Below are 24257 nucleotides of genomic sequence, written 5' to 3'. Positions count from 1 at the left end.
TCATCGTCATATCTCTGGCTGCGGCGCACAGTATCACAGACGTAAGTACCCCCCCCCCCCACCGCTTGTGGCATACGAGGTCAGTGTGTACGTTGTATGCGGCGCAGCAGCTTGCAAGGGCGGGGGGACCCCATCGGCCGTACAGCGGTAGTAAGTACCTGCTCCCTGAGCTGCGTCACCTTCTCCTGCAGCATCACGCGCACGGACTTGAGCTTCCCTTCCACCTCCTCCATGCGCGAGCCCATGCTCTTCAGCATGCGCTCGTATGCCTCCTGAACACGCACGCGGGCAGCCATTGGTGAGCAAAATCTCTCTTGCGCATTACGTTGTCCTTTCGATAACTAATTATAATGTATAGTCTCTCTTTTAGATACACTGTTGCATGAAGGTCTCCCTCGCCCCCTGCCCCACTCCAGCCCCCCCTCTCCCCCATGCCAGGTCAATCCTAGAGGTTGTTTGTTTGACCATACTTCACTACCCTGGTCAGTGCGGTTTACTGACTGGGGATGGGAACCCAGGACCGGTTCTGATACTCGCCACTGATTACAGCAGTGGCAGGGACTCAAACTCAGGTCGTCAGGTTCACAGTCCTGTGCGCGAATCACCATGTCACATTTAAGGGTCTCTCTGCTACAGAGGGTGTTGGGGCAATGCTTGCCTCAGTTGGCAGCCCTGAACCATTGGTGAAAATTCCACATTCCAATGATGTGAGACACTTTTTGGAAAGGACCCCCACTGCTGACTTCACATAGAGTGGTAGTTATTTTATCGACCTCGGAGGGATGATGAGCTCGAATAAAAATGCTTGTATTTTTTCAATTTACCTTTATTACAAGCTATCACAAGAGAGCTTCCCTACATACGATGAATACAACGTGGTGTCTTTGCGTCATCATCCGATGAAATAAACACGTACGTTGAAACAATTGTTTGTTCAATCACTGCAGGAGAATCGTATTTAAACTATAAGCCAATTAGCATTCCAGATCAATGCCTCGCAGTAGGACTTGTTACAGCAAGGCAAGCCATAGGCCAGTTTTGACTTCTCTGAGCCTCATCAGTAGAGCTTGGGCCATTAAACCAAGTACCACACACATCTACCAACCAAAAAAAAATCACACTGTGGAGCAATGATGCTCACAAATACGGCTCTGCCTCTGAAAAACGACGATGCAAAAGCAGGACAATGTATCTGGACTTTGAACAGGACTTGGTGCCCCACTGTTATAACACGAGGTAGCGCATCAGCATTTGGTTAACAGTGCAACATGCTGTAGATTTATTTAGCAGTCCAGATGAAAGACAGGAGACTTCAGATGAGGCTCAAAGATGTCAAAACTGGTCAAAGGCTTCCCTTGCTGGAAAAAAAATGGCTGCCGCAGAAGAACACTCGTCTGGAACGCCCACTTGTTTAATGAACAAACGCTTTTTTGTGTTTTATCGTCACTGGTGACCGATGTTGAAATGCATGAGAACTCAGTTTAATCACAAGTGGGAGCCAAGGATTTGAACGCAGGGCCTCGGCGGGTTCTGGCTCAGCGCTCTGGCAAGGGCAAAACATCGACCCCCCAGAGCCATGAGGCCACTTCTGAATCTAAGTGCAGATCAATGTGCGAGTGGTTGAACAAACGTGAGGTTTCAATTAATCAATTCCTTCATCTGGGGCCAGATGAAAGCCTCCCGAAGCAGTGTCTCTTCTACGTCACGAATGCAAATTGTGCCTTTCATGGCAAACGGAATTCAAAATTCCCTTTTTTTTATAACGATCACAAAGATAGATTTGCATTTGAACAAGCCTCAAATCCCACTGCTACGACAAGCAATAATTAATGTCGACTCGCACAATATTTCCTAAATGTACAGAAGGTGTACATGATGAACGTGCGTTGCTGTTCACGCTAGAAGACAACACTATCCACATGCCAACTGCAGGGCTCTGCCAAATACGACGTGTCAGACATCACAGACATATACACGATATCGTGGCAAATCAAACCCACAGATCCTGAGACTTCCTCCAATCCAGCACTTCACAGACGGCAGAATTTTTTAGCTCGACACTTTTGTTATTTGAGAAAATGAGCGCAAGGTCAAGTGAAAGTTTCCTACATCCAGAGACACATCACGCTGGGTACGAGTACTAATGTAAAGCTACAAAAATGATAATTAGGCAAAGGTACAAGTGCAGGGCTGCAATTTCTTGCTCACGTCCCTGCTGGAGGAAGGATCTCCGCTAAAGCTTAAAGAGCCCCCCCCTGCTAGAGTGTATTTTGCCTGCTCTTCCACATCAACTCGTTGTTTTTGAAAAATTGGGAGTACCCACACTTTACCCCACGGCACACGACCTGTCGATAAACTAACTATCATGGTGTACCCATTCATACTTCTGGGTGGACAGAGGCATAGAGATGTATTATTATAGATGTCTTACTTAAGAAGTGGATGAAAACATTTCATTGTGCCATGTACACTTCGCCGTATCCTGTACATATGACAAATAAACTTAGAATTTATTTTCCAATTGAATCGGCGACCTCTGTATTGCGAGTCGAGCACGCCAACCATTACACCGCCGTGGCAGCGGCCTTAACGACCCGCGAGCACTACGGTGGCCTGGCAGCGGCGCAGAGCCCACCTGCTGCTCAGCCGTGCTCCCGGCCGAACGGCCGTGCTCCAGCTCGCTCTCCAGATGTCGCACCCGCTGCTCCTCCTCCGCCAGCCTCTGCCGCACCTCCTCGAGGCGAGCAAGCGGGACGTGCGACTGCGCCTGTCCAATAGGGAGGGCGATAGTGGTGCACGCACACACACACAAAAAACTAAGACAAAGATCCCCCCCCCCCCGTATCGCCTAAACAGACTGTTGGGGCAAGTGCTGTTCGCGAGTAGCACTTATGAAGGCCGGCACGGCACATGAAGGGGTGGGGGGCAATAGCACCACGCCCGGCCGACTTTGTCTCCCACAGTGGCAATGTTTACACATCACACCAGGTACTCATTTGAGGCTGAGTCGACCTAGGAGAGGCCCAGGACCGATTCAGATAATCGCCACTGGTGTTGGCTGTGAGAGGAAATCGAACTCGGGTCACCGGGTTCGTAGCGCAGTGTGCTAACCACTGCGCCATCGCTCTCCAAAGGGGGATCTTTGTCTTTGCGCGTACGCACGTACGCACGCGCACACACTGATGAGGACTTCACTCTGTTTCAGCTGCATGTCTGAAATGTGTATGGAGCGGGTATCACCCACACGTAATGGGAATGACAAAGTAAAAACCCTGCATATGTTGGTTTTTGGAAACCAATTATAATGATTGATAATAAGTTTTTGGGTTATATTGAGGTACGACATTTCGTTGGTAATGGCATCTAGCACCGTCATATTATTGTCAGAATTCAAGTCATTCACTGAATGATGCTAGATGCGATGACTAGCGAAACGTCATATGTAATCGTTGCACGTGTGCTCGAGCAATAATAACGTGAACATATTTAAGATGCAATGCCTATACTCCTGACCATTGTTAATAATCTTTTGACCTGTTCTCCCAAAACCAATTTGCCAGGATATATTATTCTTAAGTACAATATATTCGTCCTGATCTCTGTCCATATTATGCCTAAATCTCCCGGGAAAAGTCCTACCCCCCCATATGTCAGAGAAAAACAGCGGCACTGGAAATTTTCACGGAACTTCTTTAAAAAAAAACCCTTCATTTTTTACATAAAAGGGGGACACACTTTTCCACGTGTTAATGATATGAGATTGGTATTTGCGACATAACATTGAATCCAACTAGTGAATTCTCAGAGCCTGCTTTCAGCCAAATCACCAAGCTGACACGATTGACTCTTTCTGCTTGGAAACCCGTTTTGAATCACGGGTGGCGCTCCAGATTTGAATCGAGGACCTCAGCAGCTGCTGCCGCCTACTTTTTATTTATTCGTTTTTTAGAGACCTTCAAAATCATCTGTTAAAGCCTCTCTTAGGCAAAACACTATTTTTGCAGTTGGGTTCTGCCTGGGATGTTTTGGTTAATTCCCTGTTGATTATGTTTTGCACGTGGGAGGAAACTGGAGTAACCGACGTATACAAAGGGAAATTCTCAAAAATTCCTGTGGATGATTAAGCAACTATTTGCTGCTCTGCATCTGATGGTGTCCCCGTAGCACACTGCAATTGCGTTCATATTGTGGGTCATTAATGTTTAGCTTCACGTTGGTCACAACAATATACACCAAGTTTATTTGTCTGTGAGCTGAGACCAGTCAGCTCACCCTCCTAGAGTCAGTGTATTGTACATGAAGGTTCGCTATAAATGATGCATATCTGTGGAATGTATCGAAGCGTTAAGCGACTGACACACTGCCGTGTAAAGTTTCATGAGCAGGCTAAATTTGCTCACTTGTTATTAGTGACACTCGAGCAACGCAATCTTCGACGGGCGTGGTGCACGACCCGAGTGTGATATTACATCAAAAAAGTATTCTGAGCGTGGCATGCAATCGGTGCGATGTGATGTCAAGCAACACAGACCCGGCCGCCAAAACTAAAACAAAAGACTGCAACAACGACCCTTGTGGACTCTACGGAAATAGCTCAATAACGCGGTCGTAATTAAGGCCTTTGGGCTGCACAGACGGTTGGCCAAACCACTCTCTAAACAATGACATACTTGCAATGATGTAATGGCGGCACCCCTCGATGATCGTCACGGTACATTATTGCTCAACAACATAATCCAATCCGTAGCTATTTCTGCGCCCGGGTCGACACGGTGGCAACACCCGCCTCGTTCACCTGTCTGAGCGAGTTGGACAGGCGCTCTTGCATCTGGGCGTTCTCCTCCCGCAGTCGGCTGCTCTCCGCCCGCGCCTGCTGCAACTCCACTTCCACTTCCCCCATCTGCTTCACCTGTCCAAGAGCAACAACGACATTGACGACGACGATGAAACGATGCTCATTTGAGCAAGGATGCACCATGAATATAAATGTATTAATTTCCACACGGTAAGCCACTTAGTTGAGCTAACATTTGTGGCCAGGGCACTTCTGAAAAAGAAGCTAATAGCTCAGTGGGCTTTACCTGGTAAAACAATTTTTGTGTGATTTGCTTACATTTCCTATACTTTGCATTCCTATCGTGTTTTTCTATTGTTCATTGTTAGAACTTTCTGACCCACCCCCTACTGGACATCTGTGAAGAAGAGCTTTATAGCTGATTGGATTCCTGCAGTATAAATAGAGATTCTGATTCTGATTACACGAGTGTGCATGTCCACTGAGACCAAATCATGTCAAACCTTAAAGGATCGTGCGGTAGTGCTCACTGACTGTTGATGGCCATGAGCAGATGGTAGACATTCCATATCACTATGGAAAGGGCCAATTTCTCTGCAAAAAAACCAGTGCCATCCCACCAACAAAATCATGCTTATTTTATTGATCACAGAATGATGATGGGCTCGGTTGATTCCTGGCAGAGGTTTGAACTTGCAAGCTCAAATGGTCTGCCACAGCACCACCACCTGGATAAGTATTTATTCACAGGTGCAGTATAAATACATACAATTTTAGAAAATGCATTTATTCTTAAATTGATTTTAAAAAGTTTGGGGCAGAATAGAAATAAACTTTCCAGCCTCAAGACCTTATTAAATTCTACCATGTTGAAATCAACAAACGTAATAATTCCAAGAAGGATTTAATAAAGTTTGACAGTAGAAATTTGATATTGTACACCATTAAAACTTTTTATTGTAAGTTTGAGGCTGCACCAAACACAATGTCAAAAGTCAGCAATGTTTCTTTGTTTATTTACTGACACATGAAAATTGCTATTTATTATTGCAAACAGAAATGCTGCCACCTCCCATTTCCTATTGTGCACATCTAAATAAGGGCAATTAAGTCTGGGCGATTATGCACAACTATACCAGAGTGCTTAGGTATGTGTTAATGTGCATGTGCACACACATGCATTCGAATGAGCATGCATGCATGTACAATTGAATATGCTCATTGTAATTGTGTGCGCGGGTGTATCCAGTCCGAGTGTGTGAGTGCTTTATGCACCTGCAAGCCCGATTGTGTAGATATAAGTAAGCGTGCGTAAATGCGTGCGTATGAGTTCACAGGCATACAAATTCACGCACTTTTGTGAATGCGCCCACGAATTTGTGTACACGCGAACGTGTGTCCATGCACGCACGCACTCGCGCGATTTGAATGCACGCCTTCTCCCATCGTTTGAGTGTGGGCGCTGCAAGTGAGCATGTGGACACGTGCGTGCGTGCTCGTGTGCCTTCATACTAATCTCGGAGCCCGAGTGCACACGTGTGTGTGCGTGTGCGTGCGTGCGTGCGCGTGCGTGCGTGTGTTTGCGTCCGTGCGCGAGTTGGCACGCGTGTGCTCGCGTTGCGCGAGCTCAGGGTGACGGCGTGCGTGAGCGCACCTTCTCCTGGTGTGCCCGGAGCTGGGCCTGCAGGGCGTCGACGCGGCCCCGCAGGGAGAGCACCTCCTGCTCCGACAGCTGCAGCAGCCTCGCATGCGCCATGTGCCCATTCTGCTGCAGCGAAGCCATCGCCATCTCCAGCTGCGAGACCTGGGCGACACGGGGGGGGGGGGGGCGGTTTGGAGGTTGGTTAAGCAGGGTCTCGCACCACCGTGCTGGAGAATAAACCTAGAGGGCAGTCACCGTGTAATTGCATTCAGTGCCCTCTCCCTTGGTGTCTCTCACGGACAACATGGTACTACTGCAGATGTTGTCTCATCCACCCCGTGATCGAGCACGCACACTGCGGGTCAGAACACTCATCGTTACGTTTCTTTTTCTCCCATTGCTCGACTTTCGAATTGCCCCCTATCGTGTATTTTCGCAACGAATTAACAATTTTGTGTTTATCTATTCATATCTTCTTGTTTTACTCTGGCTGCTTGGAGCATTGGGCCTTTGAGCCTTGTACTAGGCAACTGTGATTAAAAGAAAATGTAAACCAATTAGTTGGTCCTGCTGCTGCGCTGGCAGCGGTGAATTTATGCAATTATATAAAAAAAATAAACGATCGTCACTTTCAAATACCACATTTCCAGCAATTAGGCCTGAATATCACGTACTGTGAATGATGGGGGGGGGGGGGGCCTTGCCTGCAATGTCACCGATTACATATTATTTTATTTTAAGGCAGCGTTGTTGACAAGTGTGTTGAGTGTTTTTTTGTTGTTGAAAAAAAAAGTAGTGTGTCAATTCAAAAGTCAAGTGTTTCCTTGCTCAAATGAGCACTGGAGTGGTGCTCATCAGTGTCGGCAGCCCTGACCCACTGGTGCACATTCAAAAAGCCTTCGCGGGGGCCAAACTCTCTCCAGAACAACCACGAGAAATCTGCAACACGTGTAAACGTGCGCTACAGAGCCCCTGCGGGGAATAGCGTTCAGAATATTTGGCTGCTATACATATCCACATGATAAGCCACTTCCGTTGAGCTATCATTTGTGGCCAGGCCACAAGCTGTATAGCCCAGTGGGCTTTACCTCGCTAAATAAAAACGGTTTAGTTTTAGTTTAATTGTAGGGGAGGGTTGCGGGGGGTTGTGCAGGTACCTTGTCGCGCGCGTGCGCCAGCTCTGCACGTGCGAGCTGAGCCTCGTGGGCGAGATGATCGTTCTCGCTGCGTTGCTCGCGAAGCTCGCGCTCCGTGAGCCGCGTGACGCCCTCGCGGAACAGCTGCTTCTGTTGGGACGTGTCGGACGCCGCCTGAGCCGAACACTCCAGTGCGTACGCCTGCAGCAAGCGGAGTAGATGTTAGGTGTGTGCGGGGGACGGGCACCGTGGGCTGTAGGAGCCACATCTCCACGTACGTTTTCGTAGTCGTGACGTAGGGCACGCCGATGCGATTTTTGGGGTTCTACCGCGACCAATCAAGTTCCTGAAGAAACTGCCAGAATGTGGAGCGAAATATCGGACATCAAGCCAAACAAGCACGTGGGACAACCCGAAAACACATGGGAGAGCTGTACAGAGGAGCCATTCTGGACAGTAGTTGTCCATTGGGTAGCGGTGATGATCCATGGAGATGCAATGTTAAATACGAACCGAGTTTACAGTAATTCACAACCGAGTTGATTTGTCATTTATCGAGCTACGGCAGTTACCTATCGAGATGAGTAATAACTCAAAATAGTTACAGCAATTAATCATCGAGTTCACTAGTCACTCTTTGAGGAAGAGAAATTAACAATATATTTATGCCATTACTCATCTCGTAACAACAACAACAATAGCAATGACTCAAAAAGTTGGATTAATTATTCAACAAATTTGGCATTACCCACTAAGTTCCAGCAACCGGCACAAAAATATTATAAATGCAATGATTTAGTGCCCTTTGTCAATCGCCTGCTGGATGAAATGCTACCTCACCATGCTACTCCGTGCAGGTAAGTGAAGGGGAGCAAGGACTGTTGCAGATATCACTGGTGTTATCCGTGGCCAGGGATCAAATTCAGGTGATCACGTTCATGGAACAATGCACTCAACATAGCACTCTCCTCAGATTTTGTAAACACACACACACGCATACATAGATATTTAATGCTGATAAACACATTTCCTTCAATTAAACCAGATGAGAACCTACTAAGACCAGATGTTCATTTTGCTGATCTCGTCAAGGAGCATAAACCATCAAGCGAAATCCCGTCTTCCTCGCAGTGGCTTTTGGCTAGCCATTGAACAAAGGTGGTCACCAAATCACGCTCTTTCAGATGCGCTTCTACAGCCGTCTGGAACACTCTTCCTTCCAATATTAGGAAGCCATTGGAGATATGCACTTTTAAATCCAGATTTAAAACTAATTTCTTTAGAACTGTTTTTTGTGTTTAGTTTGTTGCCCTTCCCCTGCACCTCTGATTAGTACGGTTGGCTATGTACGGTGCGAACGAAGTTTAACATACACACATACATAGCACATACGTAGAACGAGTCACAGATGTGCCAAGTGCTGCCCCCCACCTTGTCCCGTGTGAGCTGCAGCGCCCGCGTCAGCGACATCACCTCCTGCCGCAGGGCCTCCCTCTCCTGCTGCGCCAGGCGCAGGTCGGACTGGAGAGCCGCCGTCTGGGCCGTAGCGCTAAGAAGGCTCGTATCAAGGCTCTTTAGCTACTCAGGAGGTAAGCAAGAGCCATTCATCCAAACCCACATGTGCACACACGTGCGCAGACACAAGGTTAGCCAAACCGCATTCGTTTTGCTTTAAATTGGCAATGTATCTAATGACCATGTTAAACTTTAGAAATAAAATTCATCTTACGTCTCAAATGTGTGTGTTTTTTGAAGATAAAAGTGTATCAATCTCCCAGGAATGCAGGAAGGTGCTCATAAGCTATATGAAAAAAACACATTGCTATGATGGAACCAGTATCTCCCTAAATTTATGAGCGTTGAATTCCCACAAAAATGGTACTCAGTTTATTAACCACAAAACGAATGAGTCTAGAGGTGTGATTGGGATTGAAACTGTAACATTCACGAATGTGATCGATCGCTCCAACCACGGATGACTAACACAACGCACAGACATTGCGATCAAATAATACCCGAGTCAACTAGCATCTCGATTTAAAGCTTTCGTGACTGCAGGGATTCATCTTCTTGGTTCTTTCGGTAAAGTCACGTAGAAGGGAAATAATAAAATAATACAAATAAAATATAATAAAATAATTCTCACAATTTTTAAATAATTCTCACAATTTTATTATGTTTTATTTTTATTATTTTATTATTTCCCTTCTACGTGACTTTACCGAAAGAACCAAGAAGATCAACTAGCATCGTCGAATGACTGTAATACCAGCACCATTCAAATGTGCCGCATTATTTGCCGAGGTGAAACGTGTCCTCTGGGTGTTCATACGAGGTCACACGGGGGGAGGGGCGAGGGGAAGGCACCTTCTCGCTGGACTGGTGCAGGTGCTCGGACATGGCCTGCGAGTGCTGTTCCAGCTTCTGTTTGTTCTCACGAAGGCTGCCCACCTCCCGCTCCACGTGGGAGAGGCGCGTCACCTGCACACGATCGACATAGAATGAAAAACTGTGAATGGTTGAGCTGACACCTGACCGAGCCGTGGTGAGGTCACATTGTTCTGTCTCTCTCTGAAGGTGGTTCGGACAAGTTGTATTTTGCAGTGGGTGCTGAGGTAGAGTTGTAGCACATGAGAGGCGGGCCAGTGTAGATTGTGTGCGTGTTGCGTGGTGAGAATAGGTCGTCACATGTGTTGCTTTGTGAGGGTAGGTTGTACCATGTGTTGCGTGGTGATCATGTGGTGAAGTGTGTTACCTGGGTTCTGTAAGCGTCGAGCTCCCGAGAGAGCACGTCCCTCTCCTCCTGTAGAAGATCTCGGTCCTTCGCCAACGTGGACAGCTGAGACACATCCTCGGCTGCTCGATAGAATGCCTACACACAAAAAAGGTAAATGTCTCCACGCTCAACGCAACCATTGGCAGCCCCTCAGCCAGCGCTGGAAACTCCACATTCAATTGACGAGAGCGAGTCTATTGCTCAAGATGACAATTGTTCTAATCCCGCAAAGCACTTCTCTTTACAATGACCCAGACAGCTGAGAAATAACAACTTTCTGAATCTAGGATAACCTCATGACATTTCTCAAAATCCACTCGCATCACTATCCCACGTCAGCCAAAACACCCAAATTCATATGTGCATGAAGCAACATGCACTGAATGCATCTACGAGTAAAGACAACTCTCAAATCAGGGGCAAACAGACAACCCACAAGGATCACTCGGCTACCTACTATCTGCCCTAGTTCCACCTACTCAACCACCTCGAATGCTCAAGCAAGGTTAGTGTGGTCACAATTCACGATGACCTTTGGAAAATCCACCTGAGGTTGCTTCTCCTTTTATGCATGAATCAGAATGTAAATCTTGCAATTTGCACAAATAATTCCAGGTGAGTTTGATTGAATCCAACACTAAAAAGGTGTCATATTGAGGTGGGTCGGTGGCTCAGAGGTTAGAGGCTGAGCTGGAAACACTGAGAAACAATTAACTAAAAAAAGATCATTTTTAAACAAAACTATTTTTATTTTACTATATAAGGCCCACTGAGCTACATAGCTCTTTTTCATAAGCGACCTGGACAGAAATGATCACTTAACAAAGTGGCTTATGACGTGGAAATGTATAGCAGCCAAATACTCTAAATGCATTATTCTAAACGAGGAGGGGAAAACCGGAGGACGTGGAGAAAAATCCACACGACCACGGGGAGAGCATGCAAACTCCAAACATACAGGCATCAGGGCCATGATCGAACCCACAACCTCCTGCATACCAGGCGAGGGAGTTATCATCTCGGCACCGCGGCACCCCAGAAGCTGGGTTCGAAGCCAGGCAGCTGCCTGTGATTAAGCCAGCCTATTGCTCTGTGTTGTGCAGGAGTGAGCTATAATACAGGTTTTTTTGGTTAGATCGCGTAAATATATAAACGTGTCGTTAACACCCGCCATGTAAACAGAACATGCCAATTCGTCACTAGTACAGCACACTGGTGTGTTGGAGAGCCAAGCCACAACATTTACCATCTGAGTACGACATTTCGCCAGTAATTACAACTTGCTTCATCAGGCGACAGCCAGATTTGTGGAGAAGTCAACCTGTTTCATTCCTTAAATAAAGGTGTAGATGTGAATACTTGTGTGCTCTTCTTGCGCGAAGGGGGGGGGGGAGATTAATTAATGCATATAAATGACTATGGGTATCCATTTCCATTTGGGTCATTTATATGGTAATCAACGTGCATTATGCATGCACATTATGCAAGTCGATTGGGTAAGGAGTGAGCTACCTTATCCTTTGAGGCCGCCAGATCCCGCTTGAGTGTCCGCCTCTCCTCCTCCAGAAGGCGAACCTTCAGCTCGGCTGCCTCCACGGTGGCCTCAAGCCTGGCGATGTGGGCCTCGGCCTGTGCCGGGGGAGCAGTGGGACAGCGGTAAAAACATCCATCGTGTTCAATGAACATTTTTGACTGCAGGAATCCATACTAGCATTCAGACGCTGTCTCCTCGACAGACCTGGTCTTCACCTGAGGACGGCTGCTTGCGTTGTGGCCGAAACGTTGTGAGAATTGTATTTTATTATGTTTTATTTTTATTATTTTATTACTTCCCTTCTACGTGACTTTACCGAAAGAACCAGGAAGAAAAAGTTCAATGAACATATTAATAATACCTTGTATTTGTGTTCCATGAATACCTTTAAATATACATTTGAAATAAATTACAGTGAATGGTATGTTTCGTTGAATACGTCCAAATGGGCAAAGCACCCCGAAATATGCTTGATCTCGTCAGATCTCAACAACTCAGCAGGGTTGGGATGGCGCTTTCATGAGCAACCACCACGCACAGACAGATTGTGGTAGGGCAGCAGGGCTGGTTGTGGGCAGCTGAAGAGAGTGTAGAAAATGCATTGGTGAACTGTACTTGCTTGTGTGGCGAACGAAACGTCGTGATCTATTTTTTTTAACCTACGTGACTTTACCGAAAGAACAAAAGAGTATGGATTCCTGCAGTCACGAAAGCGTCAAATCAAGATTGTACTTATATCTGCTCACAGAGGAGGCAGGAATGTGTTTGTGCGCACAAACATCCCTTTAGTCAATCCACTGCTGGATGAGGGCCTCCTCACGTTATGCAGATTGAGTTATTTGACTATACCTCACGATGATGATCGGTGCGGGTTGAAGAAAGGGGAGCAAAGACGTGGGATCATACAAGTACAGTACAACACTGGATTTTGATGCACTGCTCTCTGATGTCACCTAAAGAGCTGTACAGGTTATAACACCTGTTATGTAGGTGGTCACCCATCAAAACACTATGCTCAAACCTACTTATCTTCTGAGATGTGGCAATATCGGGCCCTCTTGGCTGTTCTGAGGTACTGAGGGGATCCCTCCAGAGTTGGTGCTTTGGACATATCTGTGGTCATTCCCTGGCCTTTGTTCTAATGTTGGGTGCTTGAATGTTTACTGTGACCCTGTCGGGTTCATGTTGTGTTTACCCCATACGCTGATCTTGTTCGTGTTATTTCCCTGTGGTGTTCTCATCCGTTTATTTACGTTAAAATGTCACTCGAATTGTTCAGCGTTTTGAGATGCAATTTCCATGAATGACGGTATATAAAATAAAATTATTATTATCGTTGTTGTAGGAGGGTTTTGCCAGCGCTGAAATTCTTTCCTTATTTTCTGGCACAAATTGCTTGCGTGGGCAGTGACAGGCAAGCAATCATTTAGTCCGATGAGCCTTGCAATCGAGTGTTTTCACGTTCCATAAACAATTATAAACAGCTTTAGCACAAATGGAAAATGGGTAAGAGATTTATACATCTGTCAAGTGTTGCATATTGCTGGGACTGCTGAGTCAGGGGCGGGGGGGGAGCATACAAAAGAGGCAGGGCTGACTGGTGGACAACACGCGAAAGCCACTTTTAGGACATTCAACTCAATGTCCCTGCCATTACATTCTGTACTGAAGTTATAACTGCAATTGTTAAGGATATTTATCTGTATTCTTGGGTTTTTTTGGTAAAGTCACGTAGGTAAAAAATTAAAACTAAAATTAATAAAAGTAAAATAAAAATCACGACGTTTCAGAGGCAACACAAGCTTCCGTCTTCAGGTGGAACCGTCACAGCACGATAGCTGTATCAAGTCTTACTTGATACAACCGTCACAGCACGATAGCTGTATCAAGTCTTACTTGATACAACTGTCACAGCACGATAGCTGTATATTGCAGTCATGAAAGCTTCAAATCTGGATATTTATCTGGCTCGGTGGTGCTATGGTCCTGAAGATCGCAAGTTCACATGCCAATTGGGAATCAACCCAGCCTTTTATCATCTCTCCAGGGTTAAAAACAATGAGTACAGTAAAATCTCGTTATTTCGGTATTTGATAATTATTTTGTAATTGCGGATAATTCGGCACGGCTGCGCTTTCGGCATCTATATGGTGTATCAGTAATTCACCACGAGCCAAAATGCTGTACCGAAAGGTCAAATTTTGGCATACACGTGGAGTGACGCCACGCACCACGACCAAAACATCGACTCGTTCTGGTGGTGGCGCGGGTGGTGAGCGTTAATTCAGACCTGTTGCTTTGGACTTTACCTTGTTTATGCACTCTGTGCAAGCCAACACCTCTCAACAATGTCATCTACACCTACATCAAGAAGTAATAGAAAGGGACTGAAGTATAAATCCCTTAGTCTGCGAGACAAATCCAAAGTTTTGGATATAATTGATGCAGGTGTGTCAATGCGTATGGTGTGTGAAGAGTTTGGGAAACAAATTTGTAAAAAAAAAAATATTAGGGCAGGAGGCATTGGGGAGTACCATTGTACATAATTCAGAATATTGGATAATTCGGCAAGGCCAGAGCCCCATGTGTGTCGAATCAACAAGAGTTTACTGTAATACTTTGAGAACAGCACTCGTTATGTGGACCAACTGACATTCGCACATAGGAATGTAGAATTTACAGCACTGGCTTTTTGGCATCCAGCAGACATGACCATCACCAAATGTTCATTTGAGTAAAGAAACAGACTTTTTTCAACTTGTTAAATTGTCTTTTTTCATGCGAATGCTGTCGTGTTGTTATTACCGTGTCGCTGTGCATTTCTAACCTCTTTTTGTCGCTGCTGCTCAGCCTCCAGACGATGAGAGGCTTCGGCCTGTTCGCGCTGCTTGGTAATGGCATCGTGCCCACTGGGATGGCAGGGTCGGGCGCCATTTTGAGAGGGGCCATCCATGTAAGGTGAGGCCTCCACTAGGCCCGACTGTTCTGAGATTGTTTCATTCTGTCTCGGATGGTGAGGCAAGCCTGAGGAGACATGTTCCGTGGGACCCTCCAGGCACGGGGAGGATTCGGCCCTGTCTGGTTGCCTGGCAACCATTTCCTTCTGACTTGGATGATGAGGAAGGCCTGAAGAAATGTGACTCGTGGGCTCTTCCAGACGAGCATAGGCCTCAGTCTGGTTCTGTCCCGTAGTTACAAGAGCATCCAAGCCTTGTGGATGACTCGGCTGCTGATCTTTGCTCGTGACCTGGCGAGACAGGGCCTCCAGCTCCGCCTGTAGGCTCCTGCACTGTGAAGTGAGGTTACCATTGTCCAAGTGCAGAGTGTCGACTTCGGCACTCCTGTCCAAGACCTGTCAAGGGTGCACAGTAAACAAGGTTAATAGCCAGTGCTGATAATACCACCACACAATTTCATCACTTACTTTTGCTTGATCCCTCATCCATCAGCTGTAACAGACAACAGGTGATCTTCTTTCTTTGTTTGTTCTTACAGTATCCCACCTTCTGGTAGTAAGTCTTCCCCATGGTTACCAATCTTTAGTTGCCACTCCAATGCCTATCTTTGGAACCTGGGCTCCTCCATCCTGCACATGTGTGCCACCCATCACAACCTCCTCTTTGTCCAACCTACAATTCTTTATTACCATGTACTATTACAAAACTTATCCTACACTACCATGAAATGCCTCATATTTTCCACATACCTAGAATAAACAGCCAGAATCTTATTTTGCAGTTTCTTGATTGCAATCCAGTTCGTTAACTTATATTTTAACATCACTTCCTCATGAAGGCCAGCTGGCCAGGAAATTGCCATAGTTTAATGTTTATTCATATATCAGGGGCTGAGTAGTATATTGGTCACCTTCACATTGATTATAACTAGATTCCATTGCAATTCAAACTCTGACCAGGTAGTGGTAGTGTGGAAAGATTGCTTGCTTTAGAATTCAACAATTCTGGGTTCAAACCCCATTTGAGGGTCTACTCAGCCCATTAGCCCTTGAAGATGAATCAAATGTATAACCACTTTGGGGGTGGAATTTCCGCCACTATCTTAGGGACACCAATGGAGACGAACACCACTCCATGCTAACCTGAGCTGGGAGACACGTTGATTTGTTGACTTTTGAATTGAGCATTTTTTTATGAACCAGTATTGAGTCAAGGAGTGATTCCAACTGTCAAAAAAATCCAAAGTACTACAGTGGTGAATACTCCAACCACCAGACTGTCCTTGAATGTTGAATTATGGTACATGCGCAACGCTGTCAGATTTGAACTAAAAATCCTGTTGGTCATCACATAGGCGCTGCGTTGAGTCACTATCGTTTACATGTAAAGCATATGATCTGCTTCACCTTCTGCCAGTGATATTCTACATTACAACAGCTGCATAGCCAGTTCACATACACGGTAACAATACAAGAAGATATTCGATTTTATTGCAGAGTAAAAGTCGAAGGATCTCCATGCTTAAACATGCACTGGGCAGGGTCCATTTCGGTATTGAGCCATTGGCAGATTATCTCTGTGAGAAAACACACTTACACAAATCGGTAGTTGTTTTATGGGTAGAGTCATCTGGCCAGATTATTTTAACACTCAAAAACACCTGCAGTCATATTTCTTAGTCCTATTTTTGGAAATCCAAAATAAATTCCACTTATTTGGTACCAAACAGTACGAGTAAACACACAAAGGTATAGCAGCATTCGTAAACAAAGGCGTTGTATACGGGAAGCTGTGTGGCACTGAATCGATCGTGTACTGCAGCACCGAGCTATTTTTTGTAAGTCGGCTGGCCTAGGTCAAAGTGTACCTGCTGATTCAGACTCTCCATGATTTTCTTGGCATCAAGGTTCTCCTTGTTCAGCTGCTCAACAGTTTTTCTGCAAGCGATAACAAGAGATACCGAGAGAGAGAGAGAGTGTGAGAGAGAGCAGATCAATTTTCTAAAGATTTTGCTCCTGTGCAAGCAGAGCAATTTTTCACACGCCCGTTCTGTTCGCCATACAGCCACTCGCACAATTGATTTCTATCACATTTATTGGTAATTCAAAAAATGCAATCTACTGATTAACCGTATTATTAATCACCCCAGCGCTGATGTATTCCACTTTGTGCAACGGGTTTTTAATGACAATATATTTATAGCTGAAAGGTCATAAATAAATGGCCCAATGTGTATCCATTAAGGGTCACGAAGTAAGTGACAGGCAGGTACGAAAATGTGTTTTTTTACCTTTCTGTAACATCGACCCGGTTCATAGGATTAGCATATACTGTGCTCGTATGGCACATGCATATTTATTTACATTTACAATCATCTCTCACAATGCACTGCTGGATGAAGGATTTCCCAAGAGGCAAAGTCAAAGTGTGAGAGTGGTTCAGAGGCAGATTGCGGAGCTGGCAGGCCGAGATCATGGGTTTGAATCTGGACAACTGCCCCTAATTAAAACCAGGTTCTCAAAGTGTAGTGATTTGATGGGCACAGCTCCGTCACCAATGACTGCTGTAACCCCCCCCCCCCATCATATATTACATTTGCATTTAATTTTAATAACATTTCAGCCCAAAGAGTTATTCATGTTTTGACTGTCGGGGCAGGTGGGAAAAAAAACTGCCCCCAATGTGGATAAGATGTCACTTGAATAGATTTCACACATAGTTCTGTCATATCTTCTTCCGTGGGCTGTTCTTTAATATGGGGTGATGCACTCCACTGCAATTAATCAGAATGGATTTTTTGTCGCATAACGTGACACCAAATAGCACAATCTGAATTAAAACGATATCAATGTCACAGCGAGTTCCCATGCTCAGACATGCATGAGGTCGTGCTCATTGCTGTTCCTAATCAGTGGTGGAAATTCCAAATTCCTGTGGTGAAGTCCAGTATAAATATAGAATAACCACAATTGGCCTTTCACATTGCGGAACTCGTGGTATCATTTCCTGGTAGGAGATGGTTAATTTAAGATTCGACCTGAAGACCTTATGAATGCGGTCCTCTGTCACGTTGGCAATGTTTGTGTGCAGTATATATTTATACATTAATTCTAGATGTGAAGCTTTCGTGACTGCAAGGATTCATATTCTTAGGTTATTCGGTAAAGTCACGTAGGTAAAAAATTAAAATTAATAAAAGTAAAATAAAAATAAAATAAAAATAACGACGTTTCGGAGGCAACGTTTATTTTCATTTTACTTTTATTAATTTTAATTTTTTACCTACATGACTTTACCGAAAAAACTTAAGAATATGTATACATTACATACATATATGGTACAGTATATATATTCAGATGGGTGCAGCTATGACTAGAGCTCTTGACCTGTGATTTAAAGTGTGCGAGTTTGAATCCTGGTGGGGGGTTGAGACTCAATCCACCCTCCTTTCAGGGTCAACACATTTATTAAAACGTGATGACAGGTCCTTTGGCCCCTCCCATAGGAATAAGGAATTTCCACCTGTGGCTCCGGGCCAACATCGACGACATGCACCGTTCAACATTTGGGAGGCATGGATTGGATGCACGTTTTACAACCTAATACACATCATAACCAAAATTGTAAGTACAATACCCATACAAACGATGAAAGCACTCAGACGGACTTTAAGAATGCAATTAGTAACACTGCAGTGCCTACTGATGACAATGGAGACATTTCTCATGGTTAATGACAGTGTTATATGCCAATGAAACTATGTTACGGACAGTGCGGAAATAATTATGTGCTGGTGTTGATGCATTGGGGATTCAAAGACAAAGATCCCCCGTGTAGCCTTAACAGACTGTTGGGGCAAGTGCTGTTAGTGGGCACCTATGAAGGCCGACACGGCACACGAGGGGGTGGGTGGCCAACACCACGCCCGGCCGCCTTTGTCTCCCCTGTGGCAATGTTTTTAACACACCGCACCAGGTACTCATTTGAGGCTGAGTCGACCTAGGGGAGGCCCAGGTCCGGTTCGGATAATCGTTACTGGTGTTGGCCGTGAAGCAGGAATTGAACTGGGGTCGCCGGGGTCGTAGCGCAGCGAGTTAACCGCAAAACGCACACACACACTCTCGCACACACGTGGACATTCAAACGTCAAATGCATACACACGGATTCAGAGCCGCGGTCGATCTCTGTATAATAGTGGCATGAATGCAAAATCAGTGGCTTTCTACTCTGTGCAATAAAAAAAGCCGCGAGGGTTACATTCGTGAAAATGTCTAAGAGACTACCTGTCCAAACGAGCAATGTGACACCACTCGTATGTCTTGAGCCTGCAGTGGAAATTCCACATTCCCATCGTAGGAGTAATTCTCCCCATTGGATAGCCACTGCCGACTTTCCACAAAGTGGTGTTCTATTTATCGACCCCGCAGGGATGATGGACTGCATTAACCCCAAAATAGAGCTTTGAAAATGCTAACCCTGTAATTGTCATTCGAGCACTTATCCAGGAGTGGCATGGGTTGCTGGTTCAGAAATCACTTTAAACTTTCACTTAAAAACTAATGGGACAAAATTGTATCTGAAACAGCGGGCAAATGTTTTGTTTTCCAAAACACCAAAGTTCCTCCTCTCAATCACTGCTGTTAATTCAAGAAAGCAGTGGTAGGCGAAGGTGTTAACACAGCAGAAGATGGGTGCATGGACTGCACTGCATGTTAGTTGCCAGCGATGACTCATGCAAGCGCATTAATTGGCGGACTCAGCTGGGTGAGGCCACGGACGATACCTGTGCCTCTCTGCCGCTGCCACCCTTTCCCTCTCCAGCCTCCGAGCAAGTGCGGACCACCTCAAGATGGCCGCCTGTAGTGCCGCCCTCTCTTTCCCGGCAGCACCGATCGACGACTTCACCTCGTCTTCCAGTTCGGCTGCATCGCCACCTTTCGAGTTGCTTTGCTTTGTCACGGTTCGTTCATTTTCACCAGACATCTCGTCTTCAACGCCACTACATCCCGCCACTTTGTTCTTCACGTTCTCGTTCGCGCTCCATTGCGTCCACACGATCCCACGTGGGGCGATGTCTGGGATGGCCACCTGCCCTCTAACAGCTTCCTTCCCTAGCTCAATTTCAGCAGTGCCATTGGGTCCATATTCCTCGGAAGATTCGATTGCTATCGCCGCATCTGCGTGCGCCGCAACTTCAAGGCCATTTATAAACACATCACCCACAGGCTGCAAGACGCCCAGTTCCGTCTCTGACTCGGGGCAGCTGGATGTGGGGCGGCCTCCATGGCGAACACTGCGCTGGGCTTGGCTCACTGGCAGCGTGGCGCCTTTATGGACTCCGGCAGCACCAACATCCAGGCAGCGATTCACATTCAGCCTCGGCTCCTCAATCCCTGACTTGCCAGCATCAATTTGGGTCCCATTACCATGGAAAAGTGCATCCGTGCGTTGTGCACACGCCATCAATGATAGAGTGGTGCCCACGTTAATGTTGTCCTGTCTGCAGTGAGGGTTCCCATATTTAACTATCACTGCAATTCTGGTTTTAGCATCTTCCTTAGCATCATTGGACTGAAGGCTTCTGCGAACTCTCCTTGCATCTTGCCACGTGTTTCCACCAATGTTTTCATCGAGACCTTTCTCTGCTGCCGTCGCGCCTTGCACTCTCCGTCCCTTCGCCTGTCCTTCCAATTCCGCACTCCTCACGGGCTTAGAAATTTTCATTACTGGTTTCAATTTCACCTTGGGCTGACACCGGTTAGGTGCGAGCGCTCCATCGAGGTGCTGTCCATCCTCATTTCTAACCTTATTTACCGTTGCACAGCCTTCCAAATCTTCCTTCCAGTGCACCCGCTTGACGTGTCCAGGTGTTTTCCCGACACTGCAATCAGGCTCATCATTAAACACCCGCGTGTCGTGGCCCCGCTGGGGTCTTGCCACGGAGCCCCCCGCCGCCACTGCTCCCGTGAGAGCTTCAGAGATGGCCGCATTACTGCCGCTCATGATCAAACACCTCTTGCCCAGGCCTTTGTGCTCGTAATAATGTATCTTCTGAACGTGTGTTCAGAAAGTACATTATTTTAATGATCATGTATAAATAATGACAACACAATAAATTTAAGTGGTCTCACTATGGCAGCCCTTGACCACTGGTAAATATGTAAACATTCCTTTGGTAAGGGCCAGTCTCCCCATAAAGAACAACCACTGTTCACATTACATTTTTTGGCTGCTAATTATGTTATATGCACATCAGTGTTATTCTATTATTAGTATACTCAAGCTGTAATCGATCATGTTATTCTGTGTTTTGTTCTTGCATATAATTCTGAAATTGTATATTTTAATGCATGATAGTGGTTATATACAATAGCATTATTATACATTTTTTTTACCAATTTTTATTTTGAGGAATATCTAAATTATGTTTTTACGTGATCTTTTCTACAATTGCCCCTAAAATCAATGTATATTTAAAATTTCTATAAAATAAGTCGTCTTGCTTTTGCCACATAGGAAAAACACTTGGCCCTGCATCTTTAGGAATAAATAGGCATTTAAATATCGGAACACAAAATTAAGTGAGAAAAACTAACCGAGCAAAACTTGATTATGCAATGTAACAACAAAATAATAAAATATTTACTTTCAAATACAGTATTTGTATCTGGAAACAAGTTTCACTCTTGAGCCAAATATAAAGCAAAAAGCAGGAAAATACAGAACACATTGTGTGCGGGACAGACTGCGCTGCAAACCCAGGAATGCACAGGTAAGGCAAGTGAAAACTCATCACTCGAATCACACTCTTGAGTAAGTTTGCTCAGGAACGTAGGCAAATTGACAAGAGAACTCTGAGCAATAGCGAGAAATACAGACTGTGGTATTGCACATGCCCCATTTGGCAATACAATGGTCGACGAGGGGCTTCTCCATATCACAAGGGTCACGAATATTATTTGACCATACTTCACCATGCTGGTCAGTGACGGTTGGAGAAAGGTGGCGAACGTAGACATGCGAGCATACGTTTGCAAGACAACAATTACTGTACGTGCCTTTGCTGCAATGCCCTCTGCTGCCCACAACGCAGCTCCATAGTACGGACATGTGGCTTTGAAACCAGAAGAACAAAACAAGAACGGGGCAGGGCGCAGCGGCAATATGCTGCGAAAAAAACTAAGCTTTTAGAAACAAATTCAGCCTAACGCAGAGTCTATGTGAGAAATTCACTCACAGTCGGTGCCTCCCTGCTCAAGCGAACGTGAGAGAGAGAGAGTTCATCTTCTTAACCATAGCCCTGAGTCAGCAGCTGAAATTCCACACTTCCCGAGATGCTCGTCTGATGGCCAGTCCCTCCATAACACAACTACTGGTAATTAGCACGGTGTTACTTCATCTCTCATGATTCTCTGATGCAATACTCCACTAAGAATCCGCAAACTAGCCGATTTCATTTTTACATCTCATCGGCGGCTATATTCTTGGATGCGTTCCATTCTCTGGCAGCCATTCTGTCATTTCCCTTCGATAGATGTGTCCTGCCCAAGCACTTCCTTGATTACTTAACACATTATCTATCGCGGGTAGAGTTGACTCCTGGCTTAAGATTTAAACTCATTGCCTTCTGAATGTGAGCCGAGTGCTCTGCCTTAGCCCAGCAGGTTCGTGAATACGTCACCAATTATTGTGTAATACAGGTGATCAATTCTCTGTAGTCAGAACATTCAATTTATAATTTACAACACCATTAATAAAAAAAAATTCTAGCTATAGAGCAATTTAGCCCATCACCTCCCTGGGGTCAATAAAATATGCCACTTTACAGTAAGCAGCATTTTTTATATGAAGATATTGAATCCTGCAATAGAGCTGTGGAATTTCCATCAGTGACTCCAGTGCCATACATGACTGCGAGTGCCATCCAATTCATGTTTGAGCAAGGAGACACTTTCACTTGACTACGACTAAATAAAGCCCTCGCTCAAACACTCTCTCCGACTCGCATACATGCACAGACACACATCCATCAAGCACCCTTCCCTCTCTCCCCTCGTGACGCTCTCACCTTTGCTGCGCCATCTCTGCCTGGTGTCGGTCCGTCAGCTCGCGCTGCATCCTCTCGCGTTCCTCGCCCAGCTGCCTGGCCAACTCCGACACCTGTAGTGCAAAGTGCTGCTCAACCTCTGCCTTCTCCATCTGCAGCTTCTTCTCCATCTCCAGCTTCTGCCTCTTCAGCATGGCCTGCATCTGTAGCTTCTCTGCCTCATAGTCCTTGGCTCGGTCCACTCCATTGGCCTGCAACTTGTTGTGGATCTTCTCAATGTCTGCCTCAGTGGTGGACAGAATCCGACCCTTTTCCCTCTCCACCTCCTCCAGTTTCCTCTTGATTGAGGTCACCTCCTCGTCTTTGGCACTCAGCTGTGACTGCAGGTCGCCACTCTCCTTTTCGGCCTCCCTCAACCTCGCCGAGACTCTGCCCACTTCCTGCTCCTTGTCACTCAACGCAACCCGCAACCTCTGCACGGCCTGCTCGTTGGACTTGAACGCCTTCTGCCGCCCCTCCTCCACCTTCTTCTCCAACTGCTGCACGTGCTCTTTGCTGAGGGCGTCGAGGAGGCGGGCCTTCTCCTCCGCCTCCGCCCGCTTCTCGTTCAGGCGTGCAAGGGCTTCGTCTCGCTGAGCCCTCGCCTCCTCAACGAGCTCCCTCAGCGAGGCCACCTGGACCTCGAGGGCCGAGTGCCGCGCTCGGGCGTCGGCCACCTTCGCCTCGAGACGGTCTTCCGCGTCGCGTGCCCTCCTCTCCGCCTCTGCCCGGGTTTGCTCGAGCTTCGTATCAAATTCCTCCTCCTGGTCAGAGGAGCGAGAATGTTACATCGTTCAGACATAGGGCGCTCGCTTAACTGCGTAAAGGTCCTTCAAGAGCCGATAAATAGATATTATTTATTTGGTCAGATGGCATTGTGGCTCACAATTGGAAGGTCATGAGCATTCATCTCCTTTTGCAGTGAACTGAGCGCATCATCATTATGCCGCTGGGGGCAATAAATAAGTGACACTTGTGGAATTAAACAGTAAAAGTGTCTCCATGCTCAAGCAGGTGTGGGTCAGTGCTGTATTAAAGGTTGTTTGGCCCTGACAGTGTTGACATCCTACCAAGCAGTAGTATATTTTTTTGACCCTGGGAGAAGATGGACTGAGTAGATGACACCCAATCTGGTTTTAAACTCATAAACTTCCGAATGTGAATGAAGAACTGCCAGCTGTCTAGATATTATAGAACATACAGTATATTACTGTATATAAGTTATGCATACGTACATACATACGCACGCACACACATAACAAATGCACATTTGGCCAGAAATATATTACAATTCCAGACACTGTCGCGAACGCAAGCGGCCACTCAAATA

General features: G+C 46.0%; 1 protein-coding gene across 1 annotated transcript in view; it reads right to left on the bottom strand.

Annotated features, from left to right (window-relative positions):
• The window catches only part of LOC144933354 (uncharacterized), a 78010-nt gene that overhangs the window by 5090 nt on the left and 48663 nt on the right, over positions 1 to 24257 (bottom strand). Inside the window, exons 17-28 of the mRNA XM_078858037.1 lie at positions 22910 to 23691; positions 16708 to 16777; positions 14711 to 15235; positions 11862 to 11978; positions 10329 to 10445; positions 9941 to 10054; positions 9005 to 9151; positions 7595 to 7774; positions 6450 to 6599; positions 4796 to 4909; positions 2636 to 2767; positions 159 to 272 (exon numbers count right to left, since the gene is read on the bottom strand). Coding sequence (XP_078714163.1) covers positions 159 to 272; positions 2636 to 2767; positions 4796 to 4909; positions 6450 to 6599; positions 7595 to 7774; positions 9005 to 9151; positions 9941 to 10054; positions 10329 to 10445; positions 11862 to 11978; positions 14711 to 15235; positions 16708 to 16777; positions 22910 to 23691 — 2562 coding nt within the window. The remainder of the gene's footprint in view (positions 1 to 158; positions 273 to 2635; positions 2768 to 4795; positions 4910 to 6449; positions 6600 to 7594; positions 7775 to 9004; positions 9152 to 9940; positions 10055 to 10328; positions 10446 to 11861; positions 11979 to 14710; positions 15236 to 16707; positions 16778 to 22909; positions 23692 to 24257) is intronic.

This window comes from Lampetra fluviatilis, chromosome 7 (genome assembly GCF_964198595.1).
Source record: "Lampetra fluviatilis chromosome 7, kcLamFluv1.1, whole genome shotgun sequence".
Lineage (NCBI taxonomy): Eukaryota > Metazoa > Chordata > Hyperoartia > Petromyzontiformes > Petromyzontidae > Lampetra > Lampetra fluviatilis.
This window is presented reverse-complemented; position numbering and strand designations above follow the sequence as displayed.